Source organism: Oncorhynchus gorbuscha, linkage group LG13 (assembly GCF_021184085.1).
Source record: "Oncorhynchus gorbuscha isolate QuinsamMale2020 ecotype Even-year linkage group LG13, OgorEven_v1.0, whole genome shotgun sequence".
NCBI classification, from domain to species: Eukaryota; Metazoa; Chordata; class Actinopteri; order Salmoniformes; family Salmonidae; genus Oncorhynchus; species Oncorhynchus gorbuscha.
The window spans coordinates 78,565,491-78,576,388 of NC_060185.1; the positions used below are offsets into that span (position 1 = coordinate 78,565,491).

General features: G+C 40.9%; 1 protein-coding gene across 4 annotated transcripts; it reads right to left on the minus strand.

Moving 5' to 3' along the window:
- Positions 1–6,949: 6,949 nt before the first annotated feature.
- LOC123993563 (F-box/LRR-repeat protein 12-like) lies at positions 6,950–10,536 on the minus strand. Of its 4 annotated transcripts, none has more exons than XM_046295865.1 (4): positions 10,286–10,361; positions 9,906–9,933; positions 9,718–9,793; positions 6,950–8,825 (listed from the first exon to the last, which is right to left on the minus strand). In XM_046295865.1, exons 1-4 carry the CDS (start codon positions 10,344–10,346, stop codon positions 7,797–7,799), a joined length of 1,194 nt encoding a protein of 397 aa, XP_046151821.1. In that variant the 5' UTR covers positions 10,347–10,361; the 3' UTR covers positions 6,950–7,796. The 4 variants fall into 4 exon arrangements, with proteins under 4 accessions (XP_046151821.1, XP_046151823.1, XP_046151822.1 ...); XM_046295867.1 differs by lacking the exon at positions 10,286–10,361 and adding an exon at positions 10,058–10,246; XM_046295866.1 differs by lacking the exons at positions 9,906–9,933; positions 10,286–10,361 and adding an exon at positions 10,369–10,536.
- Positions 10,537–10,898: the final 362 nt, after the last annotated feature.

Sequence of the window (10,898 nt, forward strand, 5' to 3'; positions counted from 1 at the left end):
GGCCATACCTGACCAAAGTTGCCCTTCATTGTCCAGAGCTCACCACTCTTCTAAACATGAAGCCACTTCTTTCTGTCATGCATGCAAAGGCACATCGTTTGAAATGCGAGGTAAGTTTTTCTTTATTAAACTGGTCAAAGAGAATTTCTAGCTTCAGTCCTTTACAAGGCTTCCCAGTACTAACATAAATTCACATAATTGCAATATTAAGTCAATATTTTTTTTAATGTAAATTAAGATTAAGTGGGGAGGACGGAATCAGGAAGGAGCTGGCACAACTCTGGGGGAGGAAGTGGAACAAGGAAACAGCTTCTTGTCGAGGGCTGCAATCTGTTCCAAGCAAATTTCCAAAGGAGCTAAACATTTTGTTTAAGGTTGTTCTATTAATTTATGTTAGTACTTATCTGGAATAAGGAGTTCTATTTGGCTTTTCTAGCAAGAACAGACATGCTAACCATCTAGGCCATGGGGTGGAACAGAAGGAAGAAGAACAGACATGCTAACCATCTAGGCCATGGGGTGGAACAGAAGGAAGAAGAACAGACATGCTAACCATCTAGGCCATGGGGTGGAACAGAAGGAAGAAGAACAGACATGCTAACCATCTAGGCCATGGGGTGGAACAGAAGGAAGAAGAACAGACATGCTAACCATCTAGGCCATGGGGTGGAACAGAAGGAAGAAGAACAGACATGCTAACCATCTAGGCCATGGGGTGGAACAGAAGGAAGAAGAACAGACATGCTAACCATCTAGGCCATGGGGTGGAACAGAAGGAAGAAGAACAGACATGCTAATCATCTAGGCCATGGGGTGGAACAGAAGGAAGAAGAACAGACATGCTAACCATCTAGGCCATGGGGTGGAACAGAAGGAAGAAGAACAGACATGCTAACCATCTAGGCCATGGGGTGGAACAGAAGGAAGAAGAACAGACATGCTAACCATCTAGGCCATGGGGTGGAACAGAAGGAAGAAGAACAGACATGCTAACCATCTAGGCCATGGGGTGGAACAGAAGGAAGAAGAACAGACATGCTAACCATCTAGGTCATGGGGTGGAACAGAAGGAAGAAGAACAGACATGCTAACCATCTAGGCCATGGGGTGGAACAGAAGGAAGAAGAACAGACATGCTAACCATCTAGGCCATGGGGTGGAACAGAAGGAAGAAGAACAGACATGCTAACCATCTAGGTCATGGGGTGGAACAGAAGGAAGAAGAACAACCTGCACAGAGTATTGTCCACAAGATACTTGAAGGTGTATTGTGTGGATCAATACATTTATTTTAGAAGTATTATATCTATGCATTTAATTTATTTTAAAACAATTAATTATTATGTTTTGTTTTTGTCATAATATTCAGTTTAAAAGTGTTGGGGGCAACGCTTTTTATTTAAAAAATGTCTATCTCCTGCAGTTTGTCTGGGTCACTCACATGCTTTGATGAAAGGCAATGTCCTTTACCCTCTCCAAAGAATTACCATGAAAACCTTTAGCATACCTGTGGGCAGTAGAATCTGCAGTCAAGAAATCATTTTTCTAGGCCCTTTACACCGCTGCATGTTTAAAGGTTTGGTTGATCACGCCTCTTATACGGGCAGCTTACATAAAAATTCATTTTCAACACTTCAATGCAGAGTATGTAGCTATGTCAGGTCCCTGCTAAGCCTTTCCAACCGCAATTTAATAACAACATATCTGTGCGAGAATTTTACAATCTATTTCTGGCTACTGGGAGGCATCTAAAAGATCTCTCTTTACCTATTGACAGAAATGATTTTGCAGAGGGTTACACATTGTATGCTTTCAATTTATCACCTAATGATGACACCTCAGGAAATCTGTCTGTGGTGTCCCAAGGTAACCTCAGGCTGGAAATGTGTTTCCGCACACCTTTAGCCTGTACAGTTAGCATGATTGTTTATGCATGCTCTGATTCAATCTTTGAAGTGAATGCCTGAAGACAGGTCTTAGTGGTGTCATGACTGTCCTGATCAGGTCAGGTTACAGGAGACCACAATTCTACAGATGATCTCTCAACCCCAACAGAGGAGGAGAGATCTAGGGGTCTGAAGATGTGGGGTTTTTATGACCCCTCACGCCCATGGTAACTCTTAGGCCTCAGACAAATTCCTTTTGTCCTGTTACTATGGAGAACCAGCCTCAGAACATTAAACATGAAATAAAGGGACTTTGGAACAATGGTTTCCGTCAGCCACAATGGTGGTCATGACAATAGATGGAATATGAAAATGTATGTCATTTTTGTTTTGTTATTAAAGGTTAATAGATTACGTTATTACGAAAACATTGTAATGGTCAAATGTTTACCTAGTATATGTTTGATGTTTATACATTGTACGTTGTATGGAAAATGTCCAAATCAAAGAGAATGTTTTGGTAAAGATGAAATGTGAAGTTAGTTGTCTAAAATCTAGACCTTGCCTCTTAAGCCATTCTCTCGAATGCAGTGCAGGAGAAAAACACCCGGGTTTTGTTTGATAAAGGGGGCTGTGGCAGCTGTCTGTGAAAATCTTCACAGTTGAATCCTCCGGATGGAAAATGTAATCCATATGGCCATCACTCATATCCAGCACTCCATTAAAACATTCAGGGGCCTCACACAGAATGTCCTCTATGTTTTTGTCATTGTGTTCTTGACTCGAGGCACAAAGTACACCTACAATTGGCCTAGGAGACATGTTTAAATTGTTTTTTAGTGTTCGGGGTTTATTTTAATTTCTTGTTTGGTGTTCTGGGGTTTATTTATAATGTGGCTGCCCCCCCAATAACCCAGGTCATTCCTGTTTCATAGACAACAACCCCAAGGTCACTACAACAGGGTGGGGTCCATACTCTTTGAAATGTTCAAACACATCACCCAGTTCAACGAGGTCCCTACATATCAATCATCATGACAGCTTCAAAGGGACATATGCACTATCTGGTTAAATAAACACTTATGATCTTGATTGGTGATCTCAACTGGTGTTGGTTAAAGCCGGTGTCTGATGATTTAAAAATGTTTTGTAATTCTATGAATCTTACCCAGTTGATTAACTCACCCACTCGCCCAAATCTTAAATGCCCAGATAAATCTACCCTCATTGATTTAATATTGACAAATGTTCCACATAAATATTCTGCGGTTGGTGTTTTTTGTAATGATTTAAGTGACCATTGTGCTGGTGTTGCTGTTAGAAATACTAAGGTTCCAAAGACAAACCCACGTTTTATTCGTAAGAGAAATTTGAAGTGGCCAAGTCTGAATATTTTATGTCTGTTACCACTGATAACCTGAATGACCCTAGAAAGTTTTGGAAGGCTATTAAGTCTATGTCTGGTAACAGTAATGTTAATGAATTACCATCATGTGTTTTGAATTAATCTGTTGCTATAAATGACAAAACTGAAATACTGAATTGTTTCAATGAGTACTTTGTATTATCTGGTAGGTGTGGATGAACCAGTGAGAGCTGGTCAAACTTTGAGCTTTTTGCCATTCTCAGTGCAGGTGGTACATAAAGCCCTGAAATCCTTAGATCAGAGAAAGCCTGCAGGTCATGATCTTTTGGATCCCTGCTTTTTAAATCTGGCAGCTGATTTCATAGCTGAACCACTTACATCTCTATTCAATCTAACCCTGGAATGTAATGTAATTCCAAAGATCTGGAAATCAGCATTTGTCCTACCACTTCTAAAAGGGGAGATCCAACTCTTTTAAATAATTATAGGCCAATCTCAAAGCTGTCACCCCTGGTGAAAATACTTGAAACCCTTGTAAGTGAACAGCTAAAATAGTTTTTATTTTTATTTACTAACTCTATTTTATCAATGTACCAATCGGGCTTCAGGAAGAAGCATTGCACAATTACAGCAGCCATAAAGGTTTTAAATGATATCACTGAAGCCATTGACAAAAAACAGCACTGTGTCTCACTTTTTATTGATCTCTAAGGCTTTTGATACAGTTGATCATGCTATACTAAGGCAGAGATTGTTGAGGGTAGGTCTTTCAGAGCATGCAGTTACATGGTTTGCTAACTATCTGTCTGATAGAACTCAGTGCACTCAATTTGATGGGCTTATGTCTGTTAAATTGTCTGTATTGAATGGTGTGCCCCAAGGCTCTGTACTTGGTCCTCTCTTATTCACTATTTATATAAATGATTTAAACAAAAATGTCCAAAATGCACAACTTCATTTTTATGCTGATGATCCTGTTGTTATTTACTGTTGTGCCTCGTCTCTTACAAAAGCATTCCAGAACATGTAAACTGTTTTTTATACTGTTCAACATAACTTGTGTCAATTGAAGCTTATCCTCAATACTGAGAAAACTAAACTAATAGTGTTTTCTAATGCAAGAACTAGACCTCTGAATCATTCACCTATTACTACCTGTTACTACCCGTTTTAAAAATGTATGAGCTAGGTTGTAGGCCTACTAAATAAATGTTTGGAGTAGATTGCCTGCTGAGTTGAACTGGGGTGTGATATGAAGATAATAGACAAGGTGTTAGGGGCTACTAGAATGTGTACAGACCCATGATCTTCCAGAGCCCACTAATCAAGACTGGTCTAGCTCAGTTTTTATCATGACTTGTCAATACTGAGCTTCTACTTATCATGAAAGAAATTCTGACTTACTGTACATTTACACACGATGAAACAGGCCATTTTTACGCAGCGATAAAGGCTATTGCAGAATGCACACACATATTGTATCTGAGAACAAATATTATGTGAGGATAGAAGTGATTCCCTGAGGTGCGACCTAGATCCACAAATACCAGCAAGGTTAACTAAAAAACCACGCTCACTTGTTCCGCCACAACAGTAGAATGTCTTCTCTAAACAGTCATCTTCAGTCTTGAGAAGACCTACTCTTTCCCACCCAAAGTACATCCCGTCTTCCAATCTTGAACTAGTTCAAACTACTGACCATCATGTACTCTTTGCTCCCGATTGGCGCAGCAGTCTAAGGCACTATCTCAGTGGAAGAGGTGTCACTACAGTCCCTGGTTCGAATCCAGGATTAATCAGATGCGGCCGTGATTGGGAGTACCATAGTGCGGCGCACAATTGGCCCAGCGTCGTGGGTATGTCGTCAGTGTAAATAAGAATTTATTCTTAACCGACATGCCAAGTTAAATAAAATTCAAATCAATAAAACACTCTGTACCAGAAACCATGACAGAGTAGCAAATGTCTCTCTGTTCACTGAATGTTGTAGCAGTTTCATACCAAACACTGTCTGTAATGATGCATGTTTATGTCATTAAGAATGACTATATACAGTCAGCTCCAAAAGTATTCGGAGAGTGAAAGTTATTTTGTTTTGGCTCTGTACTCCATCGCTTTGGTTTTCAAATAAAACAATGACCGAGGTTAAAGTACAGACTATCAGCTTTACATTTAGGGTATTTTCATCCATATCCTGAATAATGGAGTGAGAAAGTTAGACCCACAAATACCATGCCCCCAACACATGCTAACCTCTCACTTACAATAAAAGGAGACTCACATTTTTTTGAGGGGGTAGGATATTTGTGCATCTCACTTTCATACTGATCATTATTCATGATTTATTCAGGAATATCCGTAATCATGGTAGCATCCACATTAATGTAGAAGTGTTTAGAAACATCCTATTCTTATTTACAATAAAAGAGACTCCAAAATGACAATATTATTTACCCTTTCTATTTGGCACAAAATAATTTAAAACACAACCAAAACAAACATTTGGCTTGACGTAGCCATTGTGTGCTAGGAATATGGGACCAAATACTTAACTTTTTACTACTTTAATACACAAAGTTAATGTGTCCCAATACTTTTGGTCCCTTAACATGAAGAGAATATGTAATGTGCTGTAAACAGATCACCCGATATGCATGAAAATACTCTCATATTAAAATGGACAGCCTGCACTAACTTCAGTCATTGTATCATTTCAAATCCAAAGTTCTAAAGTACCGAGCCAAAACAACCAAAAAAAATGTGTCACGCTCACAATACTTTTGAGGCAACTAAATTATTATTCTCAGAACAACAATGAGCCTTTTAGCCATGCTCTACCACCATGCTATCTCATGGCTCTTTCAGCCTGTCACTATCAGCATTTGCATTTTCACATGTACCCCAAAGCTCTGTATTAAAACTTTTACCAAATCCTGGAACTTAAGTCTCCTCTTTCACCTTCTCAAAGTCAACGTGCTACTGCAAAATTACCACTTACAATGAGAATAGTCCATTAGACACTTACGCTCACGTTCAGTAATGTATTTCACTACCAGTCACTATGACTGCATGCCTACTGATGTGTTATTGGCTGAAATGTACTAGAATGTTTTCAAATCAAATGTATTTATATAGCCCTTCTTAAATCAGCTGATATATCAAAGTGCTGTATAGAAACCCAGCCTAAAACCCCAAGCAATGCAGGTGTAGAAGCAGTTTTGTGTTGCGTTATTAGGTTGGGCGGCAGGGTAGCCTAGTGGTTAGAGCATTGGACTAGTAACCGAAGGGTTGCAAGTTCAAATCCCCGAGCTGACAAGGTACAAAAATCTGTCGTTCTGTCCTTGAACAGGCAGTTAACCTACTGTTCCTAGGCCGTCATTGAAAATAAGAATTTGTTCTTAACTGACTTGCCTAGTAAAAAAGGTCAAATAAAATAAATAAAAGGTTAGGCTGTTGTCATATGGCTGTGTGTCACATTTGAGGATTTAAACGGATTTAAAAACAGTCTTCCATCTCTTGTGCACGCTGAACTACTTGCACAGTTTATAATTTTATCATTAAAGAACATTGACTCCCCCCTCCCCGACATATCATGGTATCCCAATGTCCTTTCCTTTGTTCTGAATTACTTACAAAGCATATATATAGGAGTCCCTGAAACATTATTCATAGATAATAATTTCCCACGCACATAAAATACATTGTGCCATTTTTATTTACCACAGTTTCTTGATGGAAAAAGCTTGACAGTTTTCATTTCTACTTTCTCGTAATTAATACAGATAACATACTGCTTTGGAGAATCACACAACTCAAGTGGGGATAAGTGTATTTTTCCAATTAGCAAAACATAGTGAGCTACAGCAAATTTTAACTGCAATGGTTTGGAAATTGCATAATACCAGCAACTGACTGATAACTGTCCAAGCTGTTATTTAAACACCCCCCCAGAGTTCCAATATATTTCGTCATCAATGTGACGTCCTACCTGCTACACAGAAACCAACCAAAATCTACTTCCCCCAATATTTCCATTCACAAGAATGAATCCACACATCAGCCGCCGAGAACAGAACCTCTGCAGTACAGCAGGTTTCAATGTTTTCAAAGGAAGAATTCCCTCAATGGCTGATGGCAGTGCTGGACATCCGATGGCTGTAGCAGGTCCGTTACAGTACATGATTGAAGTCATCATTTATTGGTCACTGCGATGCTTCTCTGGTGTACAATTAAAACAAGCTTTTAAGTTGAACCACTTCCTTACACACATTTAGCCTAAAAGAGGAACCACCACTTCTCCATTGTTGATGGGAATATGGCAAACAGGCACTTCCTCTCATAATGGTTTAATGGGCGTCACAGGAACCGTCCCTTTGTTCAATAGCATAGCTGTAAGCGAGTTTAAAATTGTTGCAGCTTTCTATTTTTTTTTTTTTTTTACATATGTGAATGAAGGTAAAGTATGAGTTTGCAACAGGCTGAATTGAGAGGAATGTTTTACAACAGAATAAGGGACCAAATGTGTAACATATCCAGTATGTAATCTAGTCTGAGGTTATTGTAACGGTGCAGTTGGTGAACACCAGTGCACATTGTGGCAGCAGAGCAGCAAGTGAGCGGCGCAGACTTGGCACGGGGTCATTCTCCTCCAGTTTATCATCACCACTATCTCTGCCACCCTCCCTCCCCTCCTCACCCTCTCCCTGCCTCTCCACCTCCCCCTCTCTCTCTGGTGTCTTTGGGCAAACCTGGAAGAACACCTCGCAGAACTCCAACCTGCGCAGGTCCCGCAGTGTCCTGCAGCTACGTAGCACCTGCATCTCTCTCAGCTTGCAGCATCTCAGGCGCAGGCGCTTCAGGTCCCTCAGACGGCTGGCGGACAGCAGGCCTGGTCCCACCTCCTTACCGCCAAGGCTTAGTTCCTCTAGGCCCAGCCAGCCCACTCCGAGCCCCAGGGAGGCCATTTGCAGCTGGGCGCCCGGCCGCCCAAAGTGCCCTATCTCCAGGTACTTGAGCCTGGAGAGCCCGTTTAAGCCTGAGTCGGTTTCTTGGGCGGCACTGCGCCTAAGGCCTTCTGCGGTGACACGAAGGACGTTGCGGAGCTCTAGGCGGCTAAGCCTCAACCAAGACGCCAGACTCTGCAGGTGCTGGTCTGTGAAGGAGGGCACATTGTCAAGGACCATCGTCTCAATGGCAATCCCTGATGTGGAGGCAGGCACTTTCCCAGTTTGAACACGTCCCTGTTGCTGAGTAGCAGCGGTTGATGCCATTCCAGCTTGTTTCTCAGGACTGAGTGGGGTCTGGGTGAAAAAGCCCTGTGGTAGCTCGCAGCCACGCAACTCTAGGACCTGCAGTGTTGTGGGCAGGAGCTGGCAACTGTGCAAGCCTCTCAGGTCTGCGTGCAGCAGGGAAAGACTACGCAGACGGGGACACCTGGAGGACAAAGCCTTGAGCCAGGACTCTGAGAGAAAGGCACCACCTCTAGCAGAGAGCAGCAAGCCACGCAGCCGCAGGCATCGGAGCCCAGTGCCCAGATACTGGCGTAGAAGAACCCACAGCATGCGCGATGTCACCTGACCCAAAATGGACACCAAGGGCAGGATGAGCAGTTGAAGAATGAAAACATCCAATGAGGGAGAGATGGGGAAGAAACAATGCATCAGTGTTTGAGCGATGACTTGAAAGTACTGTAGAGTTAGCTAGTCAACAGGTAGGAAATAGGCAGTGCTGGGGAGTAGTGAACTACATGTAGTTCAACTAGTAATTTACCTACATTTTGCAGTAGGTTGGTGGTAGTTGAACTAAATTCAAACCAGGTAGTGTTTTCAGTAGTTCATTACCATATCGCCAACTACTAGAACTACACTGTTTCTTGCAAAGAATTAAGTGTTTTTAGTAGGTAATAATTTCCTTTCATTTTCAGGATTCAACCATCCTAATTCTCACTTGAAACAGTTTGTGTTTAATAGGCTACATTACACATTATGTTAACATATGACCCCAAAGTCATCGTTCTTGCAATTTGTAGCCTGACACTTAAAATTATACAATTTCACAAAATAGTTTGGATGTAGTGAACTACTTTTTCAAAGTAACTTTAGTTAAGTAAACCATATTTGTCTTAATAAGGGCAGCTTTAGTGTAGGTTAACTTCTTCTAGTGTTAAGTAATTGGTAATTTTGTAAATTATACACATTTTCAGAGTAACTTCCCCCAACACTGGAAATAAGCCTGCAATGCAAGTATCAACATTGCATTTTGTTGCAGAATGAGAGAGGTCTCAAACAAGTAGCTATGAATAATAAAATAAAGTCTTCTGAAATATCATTGAATGTAGAACCTGATAAACATGGCTATATCACAAAATGGCTGACGTCTTTAGACAGACATGGTAGCCTCAGAAATCTTTTCATGACAAATCTTGAAATGGTAAGATCAACATGCAATAATGGACACCATTCTTACCCCTTTCCATGCAGTTAGATCAACAACTCGCCATAATCTTTGGTCTTTTACAAGACGTCTCCATCTCTTACACACCCTGCAAATACACCACATGAATGACATGACAAAGAGAAGTGTTCTTCAAGCTAACATTGACGTTATCACGAAAATTGATATTGAGCACTTCGACTTCAGCTAACTTGTTTTACCTTCCTGATCGGATGAGCTCTCGCACACCTAAATATGATAAAATATCAATTAAAATGTTCTCTGGAAAGTAATCGAGGGTAGAAGTTCTGAAGTCTGCCATTTTGTAAACAAAAAGTACCGTCGAGTACACGGACAAAATACACCGACGTACCAAAGTTGCATTCAAGTAATAAACCCCGCAGAAATGGGTGCTAAAGCCACAACGTTCCTAAACGTTCCGAAATACTACATGCTCGAAATTAGCACATTTTATGTGACCGTACCAAATATATACAATGGCTTAAACATTTTAAATAATAAATAAGCACAACCACGGCATAATTTCCGAAGCATATATCACCAAAACTCCTGTGTAAATGCAGCAAACACTGCCCCTTACATGCTGACCAGACCCGACACGTTGCGTGCGCGAGCGTCGCAAAATAAATGTAGAAATCCATGTTATTCAATTATTGCACCCACACTGCTCCAGCGTGCCAACGAGCGTCTGCGTTGCCAAGGGCTAAACTAAAAGTAATTCCCATTTCTGAAGCATATCACGCTGAAAGTCCTGCGGCTCCCATCTGCTCGTTCGTTTATAGAAGCTGGTACCCAGGTGCCATCTCCATATCGGTTATACCCAAGTGGGTGATTGAAAGACAAAATGTTTTGCTGGTTGTCCTGGAAAAAGTGTAGATGCCAATCACCATATCAATTCAAAGATGAAAAAGCGGGGAAGGGGGAGAGATGACTAGAAACGATTCGGTTGAATGTGTGAATTAATTGTCTGAGTAGAAGACATTGTGCATTTCAGGTAAAATAACAACTCAATGTTTATATCCCAGGACAAATTAGCTAGCAACAGCAAGCTAGCTAAATAGGACAAATTATATAGCAAGTGCAAGCTAACTAGCTAAATTGCCATACATGTTTAATGCTTTTCGACTTGTCCCCAAATTAATGTCATTGGTTCAGAGTTTGTTTTGATATTTTAACCTGAGTGTCGTGATCAC

Excerpts from the sequence above, each read along its gene's own strand:
- LOC123993563 (XM_046295864.1), bottom strand. The coding sequence starts at position 10,006 with ATGGCAGACTTCAGAACTTCTACCCTCGATTACTTTCCAGAGAACATT. Across the intron at positions 9,794-9,905 it reads GAGCTCATCCGATCAGGAAG|GGTGTGTAAGAGATGGAGAC; the intron begins GTAAAACAAGTT and ends GTGTATTTGCAG. Across the intron at positions 8,826-9,717 it reads ATCTAACTGCATGGAAAGGG|GTGACATCGCGCATGCTGTG; the intron begins GTAAGAATGGTG and ends ATTTTGGGTCAG.